The sequence below is a fragment of the Ambystoma mexicanum genome, chromosome 3p, assembly GCF_040938575.1.
Source record: "Ambystoma mexicanum isolate Mex_15411 chromosome 3p, UKY_AmexF1_1, whole genome shotgun sequence".
Classification (NCBI taxonomy): Eukaryota; Metazoa; Chordata; class Amphibia; order Caudata; family Ambystomatidae; genus Ambystoma; species Ambystoma mexicanum.
Genome location: NC_090925.1, coordinates 1,252,951,985 through 1,252,978,921, shown reverse-complemented (window position 1 = coordinate 1,252,978,921; position 26,937 = coordinate 1,252,951,985). Strand labels below are relative to the sequence as shown.

General features: G+C 46.9%; 1 protein-coding gene across 1 annotated transcript in view; it reads right to left on the bottom strand.

The window, feature by feature from the left end:
- Positions 1–26,937, bottom strand: part of LOC138581417 (cytochrome P450 2D17-like) — a 451,371-nt gene that overhangs the window by 243,173 nt on the left and 181,261 nt on the right. The window contains exon 4 of the mRNA XM_069652732.1: positions 8,465–8,625. Within this exon, the coding sequence (XP_069508833.1) occupies positions 8,465–8,625 (161 nt within the window). The remainder of the gene's footprint in view (positions 1–8,464; positions 8,626–26,937) is intronic.

Here is a 26,937-nt window from a genome sequence, read left to right as displayed (position 1 = left end):
CGAGAGGGGTGGAAAATACCACTTCATAGGGCCCATGGAACCTGGGGTTGTTTCATTTCCGCACGACGCTTCTGACATGGACCCATTCCCCGGGCAACAATGGTTGTACAGGGGTGGTGTCGGTCAGTGGGCTAGTCATAGTCTCTCTTTCCTCTGTGTGTGGCGGCGCTATTTGCTTTACGATGCATCGGATCGCACGTGTTAGTTGGGACAGCTACTGCTTGAATTCTTCTCCCAGAATCGTTGCTGCTCTATGAGCATCTGATGCTCTTCTGACCGGTGATAGGGGTGTCTGCCAGTCACTATTTCATGTGGGGAAAGGTGGTGGTCCTTACTGGGTTGTGTGCATAGGTGGAACAGGGCCACAGGCAGGCAATACACCCAATTATTTTTCAGAGTGTTGCATAGTTTGATTAGTCTGTTTTTAAGGAGGCCGTTGATTCTCTCCACCACTCCATTTGCTTGTGGGTGGTAAATTAAGCACATTCAATGCTTTATTCCAAACATGGCTGTTATTTCCTTAAACAATTAATTGAAAAAATGAGTTCCGTTATCTGACCTCAGGACATGGCATACTCCCCAACAGGGGAATGCCTCCCTGATGAGGAATTTAGCCACACATTTGGCATCTGGGTGGGCACATGGGCTGGCCTCAACCCACCTTGAAAATGCACACACCACCACAATTCAATATCGTGCCCCATTGCATCTTTCTCCTATGTCGGCATAATAAATGTGCAACTCACGGAATGGGCCAATAGGGCGAGGCAATGTTCCTCTCAGAGTTCTCAGTGTCATCCCTGTATTAAACACTTGACACGTTGTGCATTGGACCACCATCATTGCAGCGTGCTCCTGTAAGTTTGGAACAAACCAATCTTCTTGGATGTCTGCCGCAATGTGCTGTTTAGAGCTATGGGATGGGGAATGCAATTGCACGAAGGCCGTATGCAATAATTCCACAGGCTTACTACCTTCCCTGTACTATGCTGTCTCCATAAGAGGTCTGTAGGTGATTGCATGCATCCACGTTTGAGCTATATTTCCTGCTCCTCTGAGGGTGCCCTACTCTGCAGTTCAGAAATTTCTGCGATAGGAAGGGACGTGTGTGCGCCTGTGTCGGGTCTGGTGATTGCTGTTATCACGACATATTCTGTTGAGGGTTGTACTGGGAGATATGCTGCAGTTTTCACTGCTGTGTTCACAGCGAAATTCCCCAATGAGATTTCGTCTGTGTTCTGTGTATGTGCTGCGCATTTCACGACTGCCACCACAGAGGGCTCTGCGAGGGCAGAAATCAATGTGTTAAGTAGCGCTGCGTGCTGTACCGGTGAACCATCTGCTCTCCGGAATCCCCTCCTTTTCCAGCGCGGCAGACCTGCAGGTACTGTGGAAGTGACATAGGCAGAGACTGAATAGATGGTAAAATAGCACCCCTTTGAGGACTGCAAGGCTTCTATGAGTGCTACCAGTTCAGCTACTTATGCAGAATAATGCCTGGGTAGTCTTCTCATGACCAGTGTTTCGTATTCTCCTTCTTCTAGGTGCACCACTGCTGCCCCAACATGTTTCCTGGTCAACTGAGGCTGACCTATAAACGAAGAGCACTTCTCCCTCTTCTAGGGGCTGTATTTGGCTTTGGAGATATCATCGTCCACCTCCTCATATGATGCACAATCATGTTGCTGCAAGTCCTCAGCTGTGCATGGTTGAGTGAGAAACGTGGCAAGATTTACTGTTCTGCAACATACTACATGGATATGGGGGCTTGACAGTATTATTTCATATGATGATGCTCTTTGTGTAGTGAGTGTGGATTTGGAGCGGTCCATTATCGCAAAAAGGGAGTGCTCGACGTACAACGTTACTGGGCACCCCATGACAATTGTGGAACTTTTTCAATGGAAAAGGCTGCAGCAGTAAGGGCTTGTAAGGAGCACATGCCAGGTGTGGCGCAGATAGTCCCTCTGTCTGTAAACAAGATTGCCATGTTCAGTTTGCTAAGCAGGTCCCTACCGAGCAAGTTGACAGGAGAGCTCTCTGAGTAGAGGAGGCGGACATGTACAACCTTCCCTCCCACCTTGATGTCTTTTGTGTAAGGAACCATTAAAACAGCCCCAGAGAATCCCTGCCTGTCGACAGTCATTCCTGATAGTGGGAAGTTACCTTCACTAATGCACGACTCCTCCGCTCCTAAAGCCACCATGAAGATGAATTGATCATTCCCTATCTCTGTCCCCACCATTGATTCCTCTTCTGGATGCAAGGTAATATTCACGACGGGACACGCAAGTGCTCTCTGTGGGCTGTCTTAGTCGGGGTATGTGTCTGTCCCGGGGAATGAGACCACCACTACCCCTACCACTGTTTCTCCTTGATATGGGGCAGCTGCTCCGTTTGGTGCAGTTGCAAATGGGGGTCTATTCTCTGCAGACTGTTGGTTGGGACGAGGCTGGTGTGGCTGCATGGCTTGCTGCTGGTGTGGTGGGCATTAAGGGGCAGGGATTTGGGGAGGCAAATGTGTATAGGCTTGGTGAATCTCTTAAGGAATCAATGACATTCCCTGAGCGGGCCATTGGGGGCTACCTGGGTGGAGATACCCATACTGCTGTTGGTTGTAGTTATAATTCCTCCCAGCCTGCTGTGACATTCTCTCAAAGTGCCCAACCTCCCACATGACCAGCGCTGTCCTGGTTCGCCACCCCTTGGTCTTTGTCCTCCAAATCCCCCTCCCCTTTGTCCTCAGAACCCACCTTGTCCTCGCTGCTGCTCTCCTTGCCACTGGGCCCGAAAAGTGTTGGTTTCCTCCCCACTGTCCTTGTCCGTTGTCAGCCCACACTGCTGCCATCCTCGCCTGGGTTGCAATGGAGACACACCTTACTCTTGCGTCTGCTCCGGGGACGGCACTGCTGATCCTGCTGGTACCTTCATAAGTTTATTTTGAATTTGTTTTACTTTCTCTGCTTGCGCCTCTGAACAGTTCCTTTCTCTCGCTCTTTGATCCTCCTACTATGGTGCACTATAATACTTTGAATCTCAGGCCACCCTTTTGTTTCCACCTCAGCTATCTTATCGAGCGCTGTCTGCACTTCCCTGGGTAGCCCTCTTTTCAAAATAAAATTAAACAAGGACGTTGATTGATCCCAGGCACTGCCTGTTTCTGCTCTGCACATCTCTTGAACCCTGAGAATATATTGTGCAGCGTTTTCCTCATCCCCCATTGTGCATTGCATTATTGATTGTAAGTCTGGGGTGTCTGGGAACGTGCGTCACAGCGCATCCCATACTTGGGCTCTAATCTTGTTAAATGGTGCTCCATCATGGACATCGTTACTTAGTGTTACTCCCGGGTACCCAGCTTTAATCCACATCGTCTCTGCCTTATCTCCCACTGCTGCTACTAACAAGCTCTAACAAGCTCTTGATGTCCCTGCTGTGTTTTTCTCGAATGCGTAGATCCATTTCCCCGCCCTTGCTGTAAGTTGTGGGAGTGCCTTGAGGAGATCATTTTTATCCATTTGGGCCCAGGGTGCATAGTGGGGGCGCCCCGCTCCCTTGTGTATCAGTGGCATTTGCATTTTTGACTTCCCTTTCCTACTCTTAGTTGCACTTCCCTTTTTCCATGCTAGTGCTATCCTGCCAAACCTTTCCCTTAATCTTCCGTCCCATAAACTCTCTACTTTCGGCGTAGTCAGGGGTGCTTGCTTGACCCCTCCCTCTGGATCTTTTTCCATGTCATCAAAGTCACTCCAATACTCCTTGTCCCCTCCTGGGACCCCACATTCTCATACCCCAAACTGTCTGTCTCCCCTTCGTGCTCTACATGTACTGTCCTTATGGGTGCACTGTCGATTCTGAACAGGATGTCGCCGGACTTCCATTCGTCCCCGGGTGGCTGTGAGTGCACTCCTGCAGGCAACATTGGAACCTCTGCCACTCTTGTGGCTTCAAAGGCTACCCTTAAACTCGCCAATTTTGTGCGTGTTGAGGCTAAAGCCACCTCTAAGTCTCTCGCGCTTACCCCAGTGTGGGTTGACACCTCAGGGGGTGCGACATATGGTGGGGCTGGGGCCGTACTTGGGGCAGCCATTATAGTACCCCCTGACACATAGGTTAGGTTGGTGTACCCTTCTGCCGGCGTGTGGCTAGCTGGTATATCCCCCTTTTCATCTTCCCTTTTCCCCCTGGTTCCTCTGTACTCATCTTCTTGTCACACTCAGATGTCATCCCCCCTTCAGTCGGGACCTCTGTTTCTTCGAACATTCTCCAGAGGTCCAATATTTCCTGTCTACTCTGTAATTGTCACCCCTTATACTTTGCGGTCAAGTAGGTGGACATATGGTCCAGGGTACATCTGTCAACTGATCCTCGTTGAGGCCAGGAGTGGGGCATTCACTCCCTTTTAGTCCCAGTCACCCATTGGTTGTGATACTTTCTGATTTTCTGACAATACAGAGGCAGGGCTTTACATATATGGTCTAGGGGTGTGTCCATCTGCATAGTTGCATCCGGTGAGTATCTTGTGTCAGGGCTATGCTTGTAGAGCTGTAACACAATTAAAGCCGAGGCAAGTCCAATATCAGCTCAAATGTATGCCCCTTAATAGTGTCTCTATTACGAGTCAGTATTGTCAAAAATCTCATAACACACAAAAAACATCAATTCACTTTTCCCCCTCCCACGTTCCCCACTAGAGCTTCTTCATTCACTCCCTACATGCTGCCCTGATGCGCTCGCACACCCCACACACGCCCTTCCATGGCCTCCTCCGTACACATAAAAATACACTAACAAAATGAACTAAAATAACAAGCTAAAATAACAACCACTATTATTCCCGAGCTCTATAATTATACGGAGCTCCTATATTTCTTTTTGTATTTATCTCTCGCACTGGTCGGGACAGTGCAACGTGGTGCCACCCTCTCCACTTACTCAGGGAGGCTCCCATATTGCTTTTTGCTTATCCTTAATATTCCTTAGGAAATAAATGGCCATAGAAACAACCACAATCAGCAAACTAAAATAGACTCTCATTTTCATTCACTGTGTGTTCACCCGTTTCACACTGCTCTTCACTCCCAACCCTACTTTATTATCCCTTTGTTACCTGGCAAATGCCAATATCTCCATCCTTTCCTCTAACTCTCTGGCCAGCCTCCCTTGGCCCTCCTCCTACCCACAGCTGCGCGGCCAAGAAACTCAGGGTTATCTTTGAATCTACACTTTCCTTCTCCGCACACATCAACGTCTCCAAAAAGTCAAACTTTTTATTGCACCTCCTTAGATGTATTCTGCCTTTCCTCTCCTTCCCTCAAAAGCTCACTGTCTCCCAAGCTCTGGTTCTCTCCAGACTGGAATATTGTAACAGCCTCTTTCTAAATCTACCTGCCTCCACTCTCTGCCCTTTACAACTAATTCAGAACAGGACTGCAAGACTTTTCCTTGGCCTCAAGCCCTGGGATCGTATCTCTCCAGCCCTGAAATCCCTTCATTGGCTCCCACTGGATGCAAGGATTACATTTAAAACCCCCTACATTGTCCACAAGGCATTCTGGGGCCTGCGTCCAAAATACCTTCAACTATCCCTCCGTAAATACCTATCCTCTCGAGCCCTTCGCTCCCTCAGGGTTACTCGTTTTTCAAAGAAACAAGTTGGGGGTAGATCTCTGTCTTCTGCTGGTGCCTCCCTTTGGAACAGCCTCCAGGCCACCTTGAAACTTGAGGAAAACCATCTCCGGTTCCGGAAACATCTCAAGACCTTCCTCTTTGCCTCTGACTTTGCCCCCCTTCTCATCCATTGATCTGTTTCTTTCCTTGGCATCGTGAACCTGGTCACCCTCTCATTCGGATCCAGGTACCTGCTCACCCTGCCACCCTCCTGCACTGCCTCCAGGCCACCCTCTGCACTAGGGTTCTGTATCTGTTCCGATACAGTCACCCTCCCAATTTTCTTCTGCACTTATCAGATATACCTTATCTGACCAACTTTCACCTGCCACTTGCTGGCTGCACTACGATGGTTTTATTTAATTTATTTATTTTATTTAATATTTATTCTGTTTTTCTCTCCTCTGCTCCACACTTTCCACTCCCCGCACTCCTTCCATGTACTTTCCCCCTTTTCCCTTTTCCATGCACTTGCACTTTCTTAAATGTCACTGGGCCTAGTAAGATTGCGGTTTTATTTTTTGTTTCCCCTTGTTCCCCTCCCTTTTTGCCTGGTCGCGCTATGAAACATTTCAATTGCAGGCTATACTCATGTGTTTACGTTCTTCCGAAAGCCTCAGTTCGCAGGGGATCCACAACAGGCCTGGGCCTCTCCTGGGGGCTGTACCCCGCTTAAACAAACAGTCAGGAATTTTGCAAAGACGGCACCTGCAAGGCCCACTCAGCATATGCGTTTTGGGGAAGGTCACTGTAGGTGGGCACGGCCCTTCCGGAGAGGCCACCTGGATACCTACGCAAGTACGGGGATAATGGAATCCCGGTTTTAAGGTTCACCAAATGAAGGCAAGTCCCTTTTTATGCACACTCCAGAATAAAGACAACCCACTAGGGAAATATGCCAGGAGACAGCATTGCAAGGATAACAAGGTTTAATAGTACACAATACAAATATCAGCAAAGGACTCTGATGCTCAAGAGCGCTCTGACTCGTCCTGCTACAAACAAGGGCTTAAAAACCAGAAAAACGTCATTACTTACAGTACCAATTGGTGCCGCTGATTGGAGGCACCCTACACATGGGCCTGCTCCATAGCGGATGCCAGGCTGTAATTGGTTGTTTTTTTCCCGTCGATCAGGATCCACGTGGGTCAGCTGGGCTCATCCTAGAAGTGAAGGTCCGGGCACACATTACTACATTGTTTCATTCTAAACTAAACATGCTAAGCCTGGTTACTATACCATTGTGGCAGTCACCTGGGCGGCACGGGAAATGGTGCCTGGGGAAGGGAGGATAAAATACAGTTACACTGACCCACACATTCAGGGTTTCGTTGATACAGCAGTTCCCGCACTCACAGTCTCAGCTGGGGTTTTCATCTTTAACCTCGTGTTACAAGAGATGTGTTTTCATGCTTGAGGAAATACAGCCGCGCATGCTTAGATCTTCTGCGGACCCTTGATTTGTGTTGGAACATGGGGGTCATCTGCATATCGGGGATGGCAAAGGTATGGTTGATGGGCCAGTGTGGTGCTGGCTCCGGACTGGCTGGGCGGGGGTTAGAGGCCTACTGGCAGTTTAGTGGGGATGAATAGGCGTAGTGCAGAGGCTGGTGTTGTCTCATGCTCTTGCAGGGCGCATTCCTTCGGAAGATACAAAATATTCGCAACAATGGAGTGCCGAGGGGGAAGTGAACTTCTGTGGGATGGGGGCTCTGTGGGTCCATTCCGTTCTACTGAGATTGGGCCTAGTGAGCTGGGTTCACGAACAGCGCATTTATACAAGCTCCTACTGTTGTGGGCCTAATACAAAATGGAGTCATGTGCTACGCGTTTTCTAGTGCCGCTCATTCACTGTAGGCGGTACAGCGCATCTAAATGTTGGTTAATATTGCGCATTACTCCCCCCTTATACATTATCTCACCACATATGGTGTTTGCCTTACCTGAAAGAGCCTAGAGTGGTGGGATAGGCTCATTTCCATCCCAACATTGCCAAAAGGGATGCTCCCCCTTCGAAGAGGCGGGTTGAGAAGGAGATTAGATGTATTTACTACACAGGAAAGACCTGCACAATAATTACATACGAAGTATAGAAATGTAACTATTATTTGATACCCTTACCATACAGTCACTGCCTTTCTAAACGCTACTTCTACTAAGCTCTGTGCGCCTTTCTCACTTTTAAATGACTTGCAGGTGCTAGTATACTGACCCTGTTCTTTCTACTAGTTGCGGTGAATAATAAAGTTCTATATGCTTTTCTCAAAAGTGTTATGTGGGTGCTGATATACCGATTCTTGCTGCTTCTATCAGCTTTGCCAGTCCATCTTTGACTTGCAGTTAAAATGAAATGTATGAGTTTGTCTAAACTCAAACCACATGTTCTGTGTAATTCCTGTTATCATATGAGGTGTTCAGTGATTGATTTGCTTATTTTACTGATATGTAAACAGAACATTTACCAGAGTACTGCAAACATACGTACGGTACAGCAATCTTTTGGCAAGATACTTCCCTTCTTATGTCAAGTACCTTTTTTATATGGCAAAATAGTTCCATATTAAATGTCCTTATCCTATCCCCTGTCCATAAATTCCTTTAGTTTGGTTTTTATATCAGGGAGAGATAGGTGCAAGCATAGATACAAAGCGGCCTTATGTTGCCCACAACGTCTTACCTCACCGGCCTCCTGTACAAGACACATTGAACAGTTTGCATGGGGGAAGATCTTTCTCTCTGCACACACAGGACCATGCTCCGTTAGTATGTGATAGTGCTCATGTGTTAAGCTTACCTGAGGGAGGAATCCACTCCCACTCTTCAAAGCTTCTTCAAAGAGATGCAGCATCCTCTGAAATTTCTTATCAGTGTACTCAAAGCGATCTCCAAAAACGATGGAGCAGATAACATTGCTCACTGCATTATTTATAAGAAAATGTGGGTCAAAAGGATTTCCTGTGAAGAAACAATTGAGACACAAGATATTCATTTGGTAAATGCAAAGAAAATGTAGAGCTTGACATACCAAAAAACATCACAGAAAAAGTATTAGAGATTAAAATCCAAACACACCTTGATGTACACAAGTAATCTGGATCTAGACCTCTCAGCATTATGGTCACAACAAAGATCATAAATCGTACTTGTTTCCAGGGTGAGGCTGCCGTGGTTGTTCTCTTGGACGGAAGCGCCACCTCGGATGTGGTGGGTTACTAGATTTTGATGTGGTGGTTTACTAGATTTTACTTTCCAGACTCGCAGAAGTGGCATGAATAAATCTTTAGTGGCAATGAAATGATTCACATCCTTCCTTGAAAGAGGAAATGAGGTGCAACTGAGTACCCATTCCCCTCCAGGCTTCGACCCCTTTCATGCAGCATGCATGCTGGGACACACCTTTTATTTGGCATATCTAACATTTATTTGAGACATGTGACAAATATCCCTGCCTGGCTTTTGGGGTAGAGAGTGGGATGGCCATGGAGGTTGTTTGCTACTAACAGCTCTGTGATGTTGGACCCCAGGGAGCTCTAGGGAGGATCCCCTGACCCAGCCCCCTTTGCCCTGTTATTTGGCAGGGTCTAGTCTGATTGGGGCACTGTCACGCTCACCTGATTCCCACGGAGGCGCAGGTCTGGCTTCTAGTGCTGATGCTTCTTCAATGGTGAAGCGCAGGACTCTGAAGATGGACTCACTGGCTCGCAGGAATATTCCCCTGTGCGTGAAAAGGGAGTATTACCTACTGACGGAATAATGCTCAAGCCTCCCACTCCCTTCCAACCCTCCACGATACCCTTCCTCGATTCCCTGTGAAGTGTCACCTTAGGGTCAGGAAGGATGAGCTCTCCATCCTGCTTCTGATGCAGGGGCGCGTTGAAACCCAGTTACTTCACTGGATTGAGGTTTGATGGGAGTTCAAATAAGCTTGACTATTCAGGTAAGGCGCTGTAAGAGTTCTGTAGCAAGTTCAAAAGTTCAAGCTTAATAATAATGTTCATTGTCTTATTGCAGCAAGCGCTAACGCTTATGTCTTTTTCCCCTTAGGGGCCGGGGTTCGGAATGCCGGAGATATGGCGCCGACCCGAAGTGAAACGTGTAGTTCCAGTAAATGACAGGTAAGTTCTGGATGAGCGTTCGGGTAATGTCTTTGCATTCGCTCAATCAATGTCTTTGTCATTTTTCCGCATAGGGGCCGGGGTCCGGAATGCCAGGAAGCGGCAGGACCCGAAATGAAATGGGAATTACCCAAAAGGTAAGTCTTAGAAGGAAACTAAGCTTTTCCTATTCCCTTCCTTCTCTCACCTTGTGTTCTTGTCTTTTTCTCTCTAGGCTCTGGGAAGTGGCTGCGGATCTGGATGATCGCTGCTGAAGATGGAGGTGCCCAGGAAAGGTGAGTGAAATGCAGAGCCGCAGCGATCGAAGCGAAATGCTTTTAAAATGATGTCTTCCCTTTCAGGATTGTCAGTGTGATGTCTCCGTGATGCTGCTTTAGCAGGTAAGGTCTTCTTTCTCTCCAATTCTCTCTTAGCAGGTGACCCAGGATGCTGACAGGCGTGGCTGAAGTCCAGAAGCAGGAGCTGACACAGTGAGCGTCCAGCTGCGAGGAGCAGAACAACGCGAAGCGTGAGTTGCTGATCGGGTGTGGTTTAAATAGCTTTGGAAGAAGTTCCAGGTATGTATCCTTCCACCGATCAGGTATGTATCCTTCCCCGGCCACACCCAGGGAAAGTAGTCCCACAGTTAAAGTAGTTCCATTCAGGCCTCAAGAGGGCCTGGATGTAGCAGCATGGTCTGCATCAGGTAAGTGCACATTAAAACACTTGAACACATGTCTAGCTTTATGAGCCTGGCGCCTAAGGCGCCAGGACAGGGGTCCAACATGAGCCTGGCGCCTAAGGCGCCAGGACTGTGTCCAAAGGGCCCCAGCTTGGGCCCGCTGGCACTTCCCTGGGGGAAATGATGCCTGTCTCTGGGGATGCTGGGTCGGACCTGGCTCCTTGGAGGTAGGCATCATGACAGTACCCCCCCTCAAGGCCCCTCCCAAGGTTGTTCCCTCCGGGGGTTTTGGCTTGTTCAGATATCTCCGGTGGAACCTTTGTATTAATCGAGGTGCGTGAACATGGTTACTAGGCTCCCACGATCTCTCCTGAGGTCCATATCCCTTCCAGTCAACAAGATAGAAGAGTTTGGACTTTAACACCTTGGAGTCTAAAATGTCTTTAACTTTGAATTCTAATTCCCCTTCAATTTGAACTGGGTCTGGAGGCTTGGACAGTCTGGTCCCTGGTTGTACTGGCTTCAAAAGTGATGCATGAAAAACTGGATGAATACGCATGTTAGATGGTAAATCCAGTTTAAAGGGCACGGGATTGATTATAGCCTTGATGGGATAAGGCCCTATGAATCTGGGATTGAAGGTTCGCGGGCCCTTGAGGGGTAAATGTTTCGTTGCTAGCCATACCTCATCTCCTACTTGGTAAGGCAGAGTTTTACTTCGGTGCAAATCAGCGTTTTCTTTATACTTTTTCTTGGCTTGCTGTAAATGAATTGCAGCTTCTTTGAAGGCTTGGGTTATTGTGGAATGCAGATGATTTACTGCAGGCATTTCCAGGGTCAGAGGTGGTTCTAGATCAGAGGTCCGAGGATGGTGACCATACAAAGTATAAAAAGGAGTTTGTCCGGTTCCAGAATGCACTGAATTGTTGTATGCATATTCTGCGATCCAAAGGATGTCTTTCCAATTTAACTCGGATTGGTGTAACATGCACCGAAGATATTGCTCGAGAGTCTGATTGGTTCTCTCGGTTTGTCCGTCGGTCTGGGGGTGGTGGCTGGTGGATAGCCGCACATCTATTTGTGCTAGTTGGCAACACTTCTTCCAAAAATGGGAGATAAATTGACTTCCACGATCCGAGACTAATATGGAAGGGAAACCATGTATGCGAACTATATTCTCCAGAAATTCCTTGGCCAAGGTGGAAGCTGTAGGCAAACCTTTTAAAGGGATAAAGTGGGCCATTTTGGAGAATAGATCCACAATTACAAGGATAGTGTTGTAACCAGCACAAGGAGGCAGGTCAGTTATAAAGTCCATTGACAAGGTGTGCCATGGTGCCGGTGGAATGTCCAAGGGTTGAAGTAGGCCGGCTGGCCTTTTCTTTTGACCCTTGTTTTGGGCGCAAATTCCGCAAGACAATACAAAAGACTTTGTCTTTTCTCCAAGAAGGCCACCAGAAGTGGCGTTTGATTTTTTCCTCCGTTTTAGCGATACCAGAGTGTCCTTCCATTAATGATTAATGATGATGGGCAATAACAAGTTCTTGCAATTCTTTACTAGGCAGAAACAACCGCTCCTGGAAGTAGGGTAAGTCATCCTTAACGGTGTAATGAGGACCCTTTTGACTCCATTGCAGTAAGGCTGAAGAGTCTAGAAGTTGTTTTACTTGCGTTTGGATGCCCTCAATAGTTTGCAATGAAGTTAGGCCTAAGATTCTTTGTTCAGGTATGATTGGCACAGGTTCTAAACTCGAATTGGGTTCTTCCATGCCAATCCGGGATAAGGCGTCCGCTTTACCATTCTTGCAGCCAGGGCGATAGGTAATTACAAAATCAAATTCAGCAAAGAATAGAGCCCATCGGAGTTGCCGTGAAGATTGAGCTTTGGCCGTCTTTAAATACTGTAAATTTCTGTGGTCCGTAATTACGGTGATGGTGTGTCTTGCCCCGAGAAGGTAATGACGCCAAGCCTTGAAAGCAGATTTAATAGCCAGTAACTCTTTGTCGGTAATTGCGTAGTTGATTTCAGGAGGAGAAAATTTCCTGGACCAAAAGGCCACAGGGTGTAGTTGGTTAGTTTCTGGGTCTCTTTGCGACAGGACAGCTCCCATGGCTGAACTGGATGTGTCGGTTTCCACAATGTAAGGGAGATCTGGGTGCGGGTGCTTCAATACAGGTGCAGAGGTGAATTTGGTTTTCAGGTCCTGAAAGGCTTGTTCGGCCTCAAGAGTCCATTCAAAGCGTGTGTTTTTCTTTATGAGAGCTGTGATGGGTTGGACTGTTCGGGAAAATTCCGGGATGAATCTTCCATAGAAATTGGCGAAGCCGAGCATGCTCTGAACTCCCTTCACCGAGCTAGGAGATGGCCATTTGAGGATGGCGTCCACCTTTCGCGAGTCCATTCGGACTCCTTGAGGTGTCAGGATGAATCCGAGAAACTCCACTTCTGTGGTATGAAAAACGCATTTTTCGAGCTTTGCAAATAGTCTGTGCTGGCGCAATTTCTCAAGAACTATCCTAACATGTTTTCTGTGATCGGATTCTGAAGAAGAGTACACCAGGATGTCGTCAATATAAACAATGACACAGACGTCGATAAGTTCCCGAAGAACATCATTCATAAAGTACTGAAAGGCGGCAGGTGCATTGCACAAACCGAAGGGCATCACCTGATATTCGAAGAGCCCAAATTTGGTGCGGAATGCAGTCTTCCATTCGTCGCCTTCTTTTATACGCACCAGGTGATAAGCTCCTCGGAGATCCAACTTGGTGTACACACAAGCGTCTTTCACCTGGTCGATAAGCTCAGGGATCAGGGGCAGAGGGTAACGATTCTTAATCGTTATTTGATTTAGGGCGCGATAGTCTATACATGTTCTAAGGTCGCCCTCTTTTTTCGGCACGAAGAACAGAGCTGAGGAGACAGGAGACTTGGATGGGCGAATAAAACCATTGGCTAGCTACTGATCTAAATACTGACGCAAATGTAGGTTCTCAGGTTCCGTAAGAGCATAAATCCTACTACAAGGTAGTTGAGCATTGGGTACCAGATCGATTTGGCAATCATAAGACCGATGGGGAGGTAACGTGTTAGCCTGTTCCTTCTGAAAAACGTCTTGGAATTCTTGGTATTCTGACGGTAGCTGTACAGGGGTGGAAGTTGCTGAGGCTAGACCCATAACTGGATTTCTTGGGTAACAAGTTGGTTCACAATCAGGAAAACTTATCTTCTTTGCTTGCCAGTCAATTCTGGGATTATGTGTTTCTAACCAAGGAATTCCAAGAATTACTTGAAATTGTGGGGCCTTGATCACATCAAACACGATTGCTTCCCGATGTCCATCCTGACCCACCAGTGTCATTTCAACAGTGGAATGCGTTACAGGCCCTGAGGCTATTTCGGTTCCATCTACTGTAGTAATGACATCTTGGGTTACTTTCGGGCGGAGAGGGAGCTTAATCCTGGAAACCAATTCACGGTCTATGTAATTTCCAATAGCTCCACTGTCGATGTATGCTTTTATAGCATGCAACAGCTGAGGCTGTTTTGGGTCCACGAGCACCATTGGCATGACAAAATGCGAGGTCAAAGAGTTTGTTTTCAAGCTCGGCAAGCGGACCCCTACGCTTGTCGGGCTAGGTCGTTTCCCGAATCAGGTGTCAATAAATCGTTATCAGTGGCTCCAACCACCTTCTTAGGTGGTTTAACCGGACAATTTCGAAGAAAGTGACCGGAAGTCCCGCAATACAGGCAAAGTTGCTTTTGCCGCCTTCTCTCTCGTTCCTTCTGTGTTAAGGGTCCTTTAACACCGCCGATTTGCATAGGTTCGGATACGTCGGTACTCTTGGAGTTAGCGTGGGTTTTGATCGGTACTCGGGTTTCGTACTTGAACCGATCTGCTTTTCTGTTTTGAAGTCTGTGATCAAGTTGAACCACCAAGTCTATGTAGTCTGCGCAGACCTGGGGTGGATCTACTATCTGAGCTAGAACATCCTTAAGCTCTCCGCGCAGGCCTCGATGAAACAATGTGATCCTTTTGTTTTCTGGCCATCCAGTTTCCACAACCAGTCTATTAAAGGTGGCAACGTAGGACAGGAGATCCTGATTACCTTGTCGTAAGGATAGCAGTTGTTTATCAAGGGTTTGTCCTTGAGAGTGTCGAGCAAACAATCTTTCCATGCTGGCCTGGAAACCCTGAAAATTCTGGAGAATGGGATCATCCTGATTTACCAATGGAATAGACCAATCGGCAGCACTGCCACTGAGGTAAGATAGTATAAAGGCTACCTTGGTCTGATCGTTAGGGAAGGCCCCGGGTCTGCATAGAAAGTGTAAACGACATTGGTTCATAAAGACGGCATATTTCTTGGGATCCCCCGCAAAACGTTCTGGCGGGGCCAAAGGCATGTGTTCAGGTAGATTGATTTGTACCGGGTTATTCAAACCCATTGATGTGGAAGTACCTCCGGAATTAGGTAAAGGAGTGTGCCCTGCCTGGGCCTGCAATAACCTTTTGGCCAGGTCATCTGTTCTTTCCTTGGATAGGATCAGTTCTCTTTTGAGAGCGTTAGTCTCCTGGCGGGCTGAGTGCACTTCTGCCCGTAATTCCCCCAAAAGCTGGGCCAGCTGATCTGTCTCGGAAGTCTCTATAGCGCCCGGGTGGGAAATTGTGGGTAGGCTTCGCGTTCTGTCACGCTCACCTGATTCCCACGGAGGCGCAGGTCTGGCTTCGAGTGCTGATGCTTCTTCAATGGTGAAGCGCAGGACTCTGAAGATGGACTCACTGGCTCGCAGGAATATTCCCCTGTGCGTGAAAAGGGAGTATTACCTACTGACGGAATAATGCTCAAGCCTCCCACTCCCTTCCAACCCTCCACGATACCCTTCCTCGATTCCCCGTGAAGTCTCACCTTAGGGTCAGGAAGGATGAGCTCTCCATCCTGCTTCTGATGCAGGGGCGCGTTGAAACCCAGTTACTTCACTGGATTGAGGTTTGATGGGAGTTCAAATAAGCTTGACTATTCAGGTAAGGTGCTGTAAGAGTTCTGTAGCAAGTTCAAAAGTTCAAGCTTAATAATAATGTTCATTGTCTTATTGCAGCAAGCGCTAACGCTTATGTCTTTTTCCTCTTAGGGGCCGGGGTTCGGAATGCCGGAGATATGGCGCCGACCCGAAGTGAAACGTGCAGTTCCAGTAAATGACAGGTAAGTTCTGGATGAGCGTTCGGGTAATGTCTTTGCATTCGCTCATTCAATGTCTTTGTCTTTTTTCCCCATAGGGGCCGGGGTCCGGAATGCCAGGAAGCGGCAGGACCCGAAATGAAATGGGAATTGCCCAACAGGTAAGTCTTAGAAGGAAACTGAGCTTTTCCTATTCCCTTCCTTCTCTCACCTTGTGTTCTTGTCTTTTTCTCTCTAGGCTCTGGGAAGTGGCTGCGGATCTGGATGATCGCTGCTGAAGATGGAGGTGCCCACGAAAGGTGAGTGAAATTCAGCGCTGCAGCGATCGAAGCGAAATGCTTTTAAAATGATGTCTTCCCTTTCAGGATTGTCGGTGTGATGTCTCCGTGATGCTGCTTTAGCAGGTAAGGTCTTCTTTCTCTCCAATTCTCTCTTAGCAGGTGACCCAGGATGCTGACAGGCGTGGCTGAAGTCCAGAAGCAGGAGCTGACACGGTGAGCGTCCAGCTGCGAGGAGCAGAACAACGCGAAGCGTGAGTTGCTGATCGGGTGTGGTTTAAATAGCTTTAGACGAAGTTCCAGGTATGTATCCTTCCACCTATCAGGTATGTATCCTTCCCCGACCACACCCAGGGAAAGTAGTCCCACAGGTAAAGTAGTTCCATTCAGGCCTCAAGAGGGCCTGGATGTAGCAGCATGGTCTGCATCAGGTAAGTGCACATTAAAACACTTGAACACATGTCTAGCTTTATGAGCCTGGCGCCTAAGGCGCCAGGACAGGGGTCCAACATGAGCCTGGCGCCTAAGGCGCCAGGACTGTGTCCAAAGGGCCCCAGCTTGGGCCCGCTGGCACTTCCCTGGGGGAAATGATGCCTGCCTCTGGGGTTGCTGGGTCGGACCTGGCTCCTTGGAGGTAGGCATCATGACAGGCACCAGTTACAGCAAAGCCGTTGAGGCAGACCCCAGACAAACACTAGGCTCACCCATCCACCTGAGAACCTGTGGTCCTGTTGCCCTGAGAGTCTCCCCTTTGGAGTTGTTAAGGACCCTCCACTTCCCATGTGATATACAGGCAGGGGATTATCTAACACCGAAGCTGCACTAGCAGAAATGCCAAAAGGAAAAGGTTTAGCCTTTTTCAAGTTATATAACAAATATGTATATAAGAACACTAGAACCGGAGAGACCCACTGTGTGTCCTGTTGCCCTAGGATTCTGTGTTTGGAGTTGTTAAGGACCCTCCACCTCCTACGAGATATCAGGGTAGGGGAGTGTCTAACACCGAGGCTGCACTGACAAAGATGCTAAAAGAGGAAGGCTTAGCATTTTCAACTTATATAACCAATATGTATGTGAGAACACTAAAATGGAAGGAGGGCTGGCTATATGTCAACCAACCCGCTTCCAGCACTGCAATTGCAGCAAGAGAGAATATGCATCAAGAGGCGCTCATTTTGTTCCTCCACAGAGAATTTACTGGTACAGAGCATAACCAGAGAGCTCTGCAGAAACAATGCAGGTCCACACAACAGCTGAACTGGCCAGCTTTTGTAAAAGCTTGGGCCACTATGTGCACTTAGAGGTAGTGAGAAGCAAGTAGTAGAGAGCCTGCAAGCCTGAAAAAGACAACAAATCAGAGTTGCACTACAATTAAAGAGGGTATGTCCCCAAGGATGTGGCCAAGTCCCTATATAAGTCAGTAGATGGGAAAGATGGGTGTCAGTGATTGGGGAAGGAGACAGAATGCTGGAGTTGCTGGAAGACTGAGGAGTGGGGGGGAAGGTGCAGGCTGGAGAGAAGTGGCTATGAGAAGGGTGAGAAAATTAAAGTAAAGACTGAGAAGGAGGTGGTGAATAAGGACAGCAGGGGAGGAATTGGGGGGGAATAAGGAGAATCCACCAGAAAGTTGACCTCTCCAAGTTTTCCCACAACCTTGAAGGGTCCTATCTATTTGTCATGTAAGGCCCTCTGCCTTATAGGTACCATTACTAGAACTAGCTGGTCTTGAGTAAATTCAACCATGTTGGCCTTCTGGTCATGCCAACAAATTACTCATGTGCTTTTGGAATACTTTTTTTATTATTATTATTTTAATATTTATTTTAACAGGGCCTGACCTTATCTGATGCTTCTGCCATCATGTGTGACATTCTCCTCTGGAGACCTATCACATAGTCATTGACTATCACTGGCTTGGGGGAAGGAGCACTCTCCAACCCCTCCTTAATCAGTGCCAAAGGGGCCTCTAACTGGATGGCCATAGAGAAGTTCAAAGGGACTAAATCCAACTCCCTCCTGAGGGACCCCTCTATAAACAAATAGAAGGCATGGCAGTAGAAGGTCCCACTTTCTCCTAAGGGGTTCCTCTAAAGCACCTATCATGCTCTTCATTGTACGATTAAACCTCTCTACCAATCCATTTGTCTGAGGATGGTAGGCAGTTGAGAACGTGTAAGTTACTCCACAGTTTTTCCACATGGCCTGCATGTAGTGGGACATAAAACTGGATCCCCTATCAGATATAACTTCCTTAGGAAAACCTACCCTGGTAAAAATACCAAGCAGGGCCTTAGCCACAGCCTGAGCTGTAACAGTCCTCATAGGTATGGCTTCAGGATACCTAGTAGCATGGTCTACTACAACCAGGATAAACCTGTTTCCTGAAGATGTTGTAGGGTCTAAGGGACCAACAATGTTGATTCCTACCCTCTCAAAAGGGACTGCCACCACTGGGAGAGGCACCAATGGTGCCACATTCTTGGCTCCACTCTTGCCAGAGGTTTGGCAAGTGTGACAGCTCCTACAGAACTTATCTACATCAGACCCCAACTTAGGCCAGTAGAAATATAAAGAGAGGCTTTCCTTGGTCTTCTTGAAACTCAAGTGACAAGCCAAAGGTATCTCATGGGCTAACTGTAGGAACTGCAGTCTGCTTTCAAGAGGCACTACAAGTCTTCTGTAGTCCCCTGGGATAGACTCAGTCGGTTCACTGTAGAAGAGGCCATCTACTCAGTACAACCTATGCTTCCCTGGCTCTTGCCCATCCAGCTGGGAAGCTGCCTGTTGGCGAAGACCTTCAAGAGTAGGACACTCTCTTTGAGCTCTGCTGAAGTCTGCACTACAGGGTCCACCTTCTGCCAATAAAGACTGCAGCTCAGGATGGTCTGCAGGATCCAGATCTCTAACAGGAGCAAGGTCCTCTTCCAGCTCTGATCCTTCAGCAGCTGAATCAACCACACAAGCTTGTTCAACACACTGAGCCTCAGCTGGTGGAGGAGTCACAGGTGTGACTTTGGACAGTCCTCTCGGGTATGTCCTTGTTGGTAGCACAGGAGTACTGACTGGTTTCTTCTGGAGGTTTTAGGTTTCCCCTTTTCCTCCTTTCTCTTAGAGATTGCAATTAGTAAGTCCTGGGGACTGAGTTATAGTTTTCTATATAATCTCCTCTGGAGAGCCTTTTAAGGTACTCTCTCTGGCCTTCCTAGTCTGCTCTTGTTTCCTTTTGCTGGGAGGCCTGGGGGTGCTTGACACAACTCCAAGAGTTTTTAAGTCATTCCCCAACAGGACTCTCCCAGGTACGTCACTCTGCACACTTATAGGTATTTTGACAGTCATGTCATTGCACTGGATGAGAGCTGGTAACTGTGGAAGCATTTGGACAGGGCCTCCAGCAAGCTAAATTAGGTATTTAGGTGCCTTAGCAACATCCTCCACCTTGAAAATGATTCATCAACTACAGTAATGCTGTCCGAAGTGTCTCTGATGGCAGGGGTCTCCTGACCATTTGCAAGAACACTGTCTTTGTAATACTCTTTAGTATTGTCTGGAATGGAATTGTAAACATCTAAGTTCTGCTGTTCCCACAGACCCAGGGATAATAAAGAAACACTGGCTGAGACGTTCATAGGTTCCTCAGCCATTAAGTGCAAGTTTCCAATTAGCATTGGTACATCATCCTCTGGGTATAAGGCTAAGGAGACACCGTGGATCCCTGAAGATTTACCCTTACAGCTGGGATCCCCTTTCACATGGTCAGTTGACCCACAAGCATAACATTTTCCAAATGTCTTTATGAATGGGGGTTTTTTCTGACCTCCCTCTGGTTTGGTACCAGGAGGTACACTAGCCTGATTCTGTGTCCCTTGTGGCTTACCCTTGTTATGTTTTGGGCCCTCCTTTGGAGTGGAGGTATTGGAATTCTCTTTGTTATCTTTCTTGCTCAGCTTCCCCTCATCCTTCTTCTGGGTTGCCCCAGAATCCCTGTGAGTAGCCCTGTTGGCAACCCACAAGTCAGCAGCCCTTGCTAACTTCTTTGGATCAATTTCCTTAGAGTCAGACAAGTGCTGTCTCAGCTCGGGAGAGCAGGCATCATATATAGATTCCAACATAAACAGATTTCTCATATCTTCATAAGTGTTAACTCTGTAACCCTTAACCCATCCATCTAAGTTTTTCAAACATTCAGTCACCCAGGTAGCCCAAGGGGTACCATCATGCTTTTTGAGGGTTCTAAACCTCTTAAGATACTGGGAAGGGGTCTTCCCAAATCTAGCTATCAAAGCTAGTTTCACACTTCCATACTCCTTTCTGTCTATATCCCCCAACTCCATGACACATCAGTTGCAACAGGGGGTAGCCTAGAAAAAAGCCAAGGAATCAGCTGATTTCCTGTGATGTCTTGAATGCCATGGTTATATTCAAAAGCCGCCAACCAATCCAAAATATCAAGCTTAAACTCATACATACTTACTGTTACGCTCACCTGGTCTCTGTGGGGACGTAGGGGCACGGTTGGAGCCCTCCTAAGACTTGGCTCCCTTGAATCGACTCTCACCCCCAGTTGCTGCGAAATCGAAGGCTCTGATGCTAGTACTGCCCCTGAGAGAAGATGAGAGACAGTGAGAATGGCGTGGTGGTGTCGTGATTCCCCTTGACCCTTTCGTGCCAGAATGAAGTGAGCAAGAGTTTGCCCATGCAAGCTCACATGTTTTAGTGTAAGGATGAGCTCTCCGTCCTGCTTTCTCTCAGCAGGGGCGCAGTGGATGGACCTAGTTGCGTCACTGGTACTTTGCGTGGTGGCCCAGACCGGCTGCGACCAATACCGCCTTTGAGGTAGATGTTTTATAACAATGATTATTGTCCGTATTCATGGTGATGATTTCCCCAATGATTATTGTCCGTAACGTTATATTATCCTTTCCTCTCCCTCCAGGTATGAAGATGGCCCCATGAGTATTTGGTGATGGAAGAGAGTCCAATCCGGAAAACCTACCATAGGTAACTTGGATTCCTGGATGATGCGCAAAGTTTGAGAGTGACGCTGCCCAGCGTTTACAGTTTATGCAATTGCTAACCTTGTGCTTTCTGTCTCTTTTGCAGGTGCAGCCTGTCGGTGTTTAACAGCGAGCGGTACTTTGAACTCCTGCCGGCTGCCAGATGGAAGGATCCGCGAGGATGCTGCGCCGGAAGATGATTCCATGTTGATGGGCGTTCAGGACAGGTAAGGATGCAAGCCACTGCAAGAGATGGACTCGAGGAGACAAGTAAGAGGGGCGCAGTAGGTGTAGAGTTGGAAGCGGTAGCACTGCTTCCGGCGATGGCGTGGCTGGTTCCAGGTAATATGCGCGCGGTAGCTGCAGAGTTGAAAGCGGGTAGCAGAGCTTCCAGCAATGGCGTGGCTGGTTCCAGGTAAGATGCAGGATGAATTCCGAAGACTACGATGCTCGTGCTGAACTGGAACAGGTAAGGACCTGTAGACGCCATTAAGCGTTACACTGCTCCAGCAGACTAACCCAAAGCGCCAGCATGCGGGTGGGGCTGGCTCATATAGCCAGGCCCCAGCCACTCCCTTTAGGCCCCACCTTGTGGCCCCCACCTTGCCACTCCCCTTGTCTTCTGCACGTGCTTCCAATGCCTCTGTAGGGCCACGCCCGGCCTAGGTGCACGTGCTTTAAGCATACTATGTGCAGAGCACACTTTTAAATGAGCTTGGCACCAGAGGCGCCAGACTGGGTCCATTGGGACCCTGCTGGGTATACAGTTAATGGCCCTTGACCATTGGCCATGATACTTACTGCATCTTTGGGCATGCAAGGCCTCTTAGGACTGGAAGACCTAGAAGAATCTGGTAGAGAACGAGTTTCAAGAGACAATGTTTTCATTTCAAGTGCATGATTCAACTCCATTTCTCTGAGCTTAAGTTCTTGATGTTTGCTTTCAGTTTGGGCTTGGATTCTTTTAAACTCCAATTCTACTGTCATTCTTTACAGAGAGACAAATCCAGGACTTAGTGTTGGACCTGTGGTCAAAGGTTGAGGCCTATGAGCAGGTAGAGGTAAAACAGGGCCTACATTTTGAGACTCTTCTGCCTCATTTAACTCATCAATAACATTTGAGTTACCCTCTGAAACATTATCATCCTCATCAACATTTTTCACATTTTCTGCAGTGGTAGGGGTTTCAGACCCACTCCTCAGATGTTGGTATTCCAACAATTTTTCTATCAATTCAACCTTTTTGCCTTTTAGACTGAGATTCCTAGCTTTACACATATCTCTCAATTGATCAACTGTTAAAGTGACTAGGGTCTCCTGTCTGTAGCTATCCATATCAGGCATGATAAAACAATTTCTTCTCTAGTGTTGCTTAGCCTTGTGAGCGTTATTTGAACAAAGGTAAGAGTAGCACTCTAAATGTAACAAGTATACTTTATCCGTACCACTGTGCACCAGTGTGAGGCAGAATCATGTGCAGTACCCTTTGGGAACACTACACACAATTAAGACTAGAAGTGTCAGTAAAATTTCACCTTTGGTGCAAGCCTGTACTACACAGTAATGTGGTAGCAGTGGCTGAGCAGCCAGACGTATCTCAAGAGTCAAGTGGGCAGTAGAACCAGTTACACAAAGGAATGGCAATTACAGTGATTAAAACAAACACTTACTCAAGGTTTCTTGGTAAAAGAATATACATTTATTTACACAGTCCTTTGGAAAACATCCCACTAGTAAGAGCAGCTCAATATCACAATCTAATATACTACAATACACAACCAATAAGTTACTGAACAAGTTCAGCTCCCCTGAAGTGGGAGCAAACTGGCACTTGAGTTACCTTAAAAAGGGTTAATAATACAAGGTTATAAGAATCAACAGCACAAATACTTGCATAGGCAGGGCAAAGGGTTTTAGTTAACTACAACCAGCAATTCAGTTCAATAGGCCTGGGCCAAAGTCAATGGTTCAGAGTCTTTGTATAGGAAAGCACTGTTCTGGTAGTAAACGGTTAAGTCTTTGCCACGGATCTTAGAAGAATTTGGTCAGACGAAAAGTTAGATGTTGGTATAGGGAAGGACAAGCCTTCGAAGTCAGGAAAGTTTCACAAACTTTCGCCGTGGCCGAAAAGATTTCCGGACCGTGTTTGCACAGTACCTTTAAAGTGAAGAAGAGCTGTAGCTGAGGCAGTTGCTCCTGGCAGTTCGAGCAGATCTCGCTGTTCCTGAGCTTCGGTCATGGGAACAAGAAGGAGGACGTCAGGAGGTTCCTGCACTGCCCAGGGAAGAGGCCACAAGCTTGGCAAAATGTTGGTTTAAGGTGTGAGTGCCTTAAAGACCAGAAACTGGTATCCTTCCCACTGGCTATCCGGTTTTCCACAGCACTCTGCAGAAAATTCGACCAGGAGGGAATGGTGTCCAGGCAGCTTACGAGTTGGTTGTTCTCAACAAACTCAAGGGAAGAGGTACACAGAGTATTTCCATCTCTGCCATAATGACCAGTGAAGAGGTTGGGTTCTAGCAGAGAGATGAAGTTATACTGAATCTTGATATGATATGATAAATAATTTATAACGTGCCTGTAGACAAGTGTTTCTTGCCGCGATCATGTGCCATACTTTAGCCTGTTTCATCTTAGTGAGGGGTGAGTCAGTATTCATTCCATGAATCCTATATTTTAGCATTTCCTTTTCATCCCAAACTCCTAAATCAGCAGGCTGTACAAAAGATAGGCATTAATACTCCTGTCAGGATGAGTAATCCTCAAAGAACCCTTCAATATTCCCTCCTCCAGACGCTTTTATTCTGGATTCCACTACTGATAAGATTTGATTATATCTAAAGAATGTCTTTTATGACAGACTGTTGAATCAAGTTACACATCACACATGATAGGCAATGAGGGTGAAGAATGTCTGGAGTTGCTTTTGGTTTTCTGCAGAACCGATATGACCTAGAAATTCAGACTCGACTAACCCACTTGGGGTGTGACCAAGATTTCCATATGAACTTTCCCCTTTTCTAATGGCATGGAAGACTGAAACATAATGGTCTGGAGGATTGCTCAAACATTTGCAAGTTGTTTTTGTTTATCTTAAAACTTCCCAGCCATCAGTCATCAGTGTAGCCGGACTCTATCCAGCCTATTGGCAAGGATTTTGGCGTATATCTTTAATTCTGCATTGATAAGGAAGACCGCCATGCAGTTCTTTGACAAAAAAGGATCTGTACCCTCCTTGGTGAGCACAGTCATCACTGCATCTTCTAACCCTCCAATTTTATATGTATACCCTAAACAACATGAGCAGACCTGGAGCCAAGACCACCTTGAGAACTGAGAAGAACTTAATATGCAGCCATCCCCTCCTCAACCTTTACCTTTATGTAACTTTGTTATCACTTTTGTCACTTCTGAATAATCTAATACCCTCATGGGCTTTTGCAATATGACAATCCTCTAGGCCTTTCACAGATAATTATCAATTTCCATCCAATTGGGCACATATTCTGGTGTATAAGCTATCTTTTAGAATTTAGCAGTGCATTCACTGCACTTCGTAATGACCAACCCACTACCATGAGCTGAATGTTTTTTTTCTCCCTTTTGTGCTTTAAATAATTAGCCAGAATGTTCCCCCCTTTATTATTAAACTATTAACTCAGGAGAGGTCTGTGTTTTAGTTAATCACATTTTGTTATGTTTGCTATGTTTAGGGACGTGGGCCTCAGGGGTATGAAGCCTAATCTCACGTATACCTATAAATGTATCTGTCTTCATGGCACCGATACCCTATCAGGATTGCATATATCTGTATAACTCCCCATGTGGTAGCCAGAATGAGCTTCTTTCCATTTTGCGTAGCTGAATCTGCACAAAGGTTCAGCACCTTCTTCAGTTTGCCATCCTCTTCCTCTACAGGTGTTAAGCACCAGACCCCACTCTGTTATACCCCTGCATCGTGGGGAGGTTGGATGAACACCCTATACTTGTTAGGCTTTTAGCGTGGCTAATGGGTACTATCTGCTTGCTCTGAAGAGGGCAGAATCCGGTCATGGCAAATCCCAGTGTGTCAGAGCAACTCCTTAGGTCAATGCTGAACATGCTCTCTGTACCACTGGGGGCACTTTATTCCTGTTATGGGTGGTGCCCTATAAACATGTCAAGCAAAGGCCAGTACTGTGTATGCCTAATAGGGTTCAGCCCTCTAGATAGAGGTGGTCGTGTTAGCTATAGTGTAGGTACTCCCTATCTGGGTGATCTAGTGGAGACTTGTCTATCTGCAGAGATGCCTCCTCAATTACTGGACTGGTGATGCCACCTTATGGGGTTCTCCGTGAGCATCAACATTTATCACATGGCCATGAATTCCTGCCTAAAATGGTGGTGCATTTCACAACACTGCTGCCTGCAGCTCAATTGCTCAGTAACTCTGCCCAGTGATAATCCGTCCACCTCTCACCCTTCTTATGAATGAGCCTACTGCCATTCCCACTGCCCCACTCACCACTCTGCTGCGATCTGTAAAGGAACACAAACCATGCTCTTTCACACTGCCCACCGGATACATTCCAATCTTTCCTTCTCTTCCCCAAACTGACACACGCTTCTCCCAGCGTATTCTTAATTTTGCAGGCTATATGTACTAAATGGGTCATAGCGGGTCTAGAACTTCAGCAGAAGGTGGCCCTCTTGGCTACATCATCTGACACCTCCTCAAGTGCCTACACTCTTTAAATTGAAAAGGTTATGGGTAGCGGTTTACTGGTCAGAGATATGTGGCTGTGCAAGTATTCTCAAGACAAAGTAGCTGGATACAGTATTCCTCCAAAAACTATTAATACTTGGCAGGAGGCATGGCCAGCTGGCCACAAGATGCAGGCTTAGCCTCAAAGCTCCACACCGACTGGTCTGATGCTTCTATTATAAATGCACAAAACACCTGTACACAGCAACATGAATGAGCATGTCTGAGGGACACCATCTGGACAGCATTGCAATATTGCATTCACCTTTGCCAAATATGCGGGTTACTTTCACTGTAAGAGACCTCTTTTGTTGTAACGGGAAGCACATGGTGGATGGAGCATTCTGAGCTTTTAACACCACCTCACTGGTTGAGATGTTACCTGAGCGGAGCAACATCCCTCTAGATCTGGTCTCTACTATGTCTTTTATGATGCTACCACCATCCTACGCTTGTCAGTAATGAAGACTGGGGGGCTCATTTTCCAAGTCCACTTAACACCTTTATTTATGCTGCAAGGTATTTTTATGGATTTTCAAAGTGGCGGCACAAAACGGGAATTATGTTTCCACTTTCCTTTTCCCCACTGTATCCTAAAATCGCTTGGTTTTATGCCAGCATTACATTTTCATGCTGAGGTAAGGCCAATGGATTCCTGGTAAATCCACTTGCTTTTTACGCCAGCAAAAATCAGGTGGATTCCATATTGATCCACTGTAAATGCTGCCTGCCATGCATACATGGGATACAGCGTTTACTCAATTTCCACTGTATAATGCAAAAGAGAGGCGTAAATTCGATCCTGACAACATTTAACACTTCCCTTTTGCACTTCATATTGCAGATGATAAAAATATCATGTAGCGACCTGCTCTTAAGTACAAACATATCAGGCCCACTACGTTCAATTTACCCAATGGAGGAAAATGACCCCCAGGATGTTGATTTCATTGCTACTACTATGACTTTCCTTTTTGTGAATATCGAGTTCGGCCACTCTTGCTGTTTTTTGAGGCAGAGCCACTTCATCATATAAATGAAGGGATCATTATTTTTTCTCCCCCAATGGCACTTTCACCTTCTATTAGAAAACCCTACTGGTGTTTCCACACAGCCGATTGGCTAATCTGCGGGCTATACAAACTGGTATAGCCCGCAGAAATAATATAGCCCAGAAACATTAATTGCTGCATACCTCTACCGCCCGTTATAGCCCGCAAAATGGATTGCCGCTGCTTCCCTAATCTGCCAGCGCGGAAGTTCACACCTGCACCGGTCATAGTTAATTTGTGCC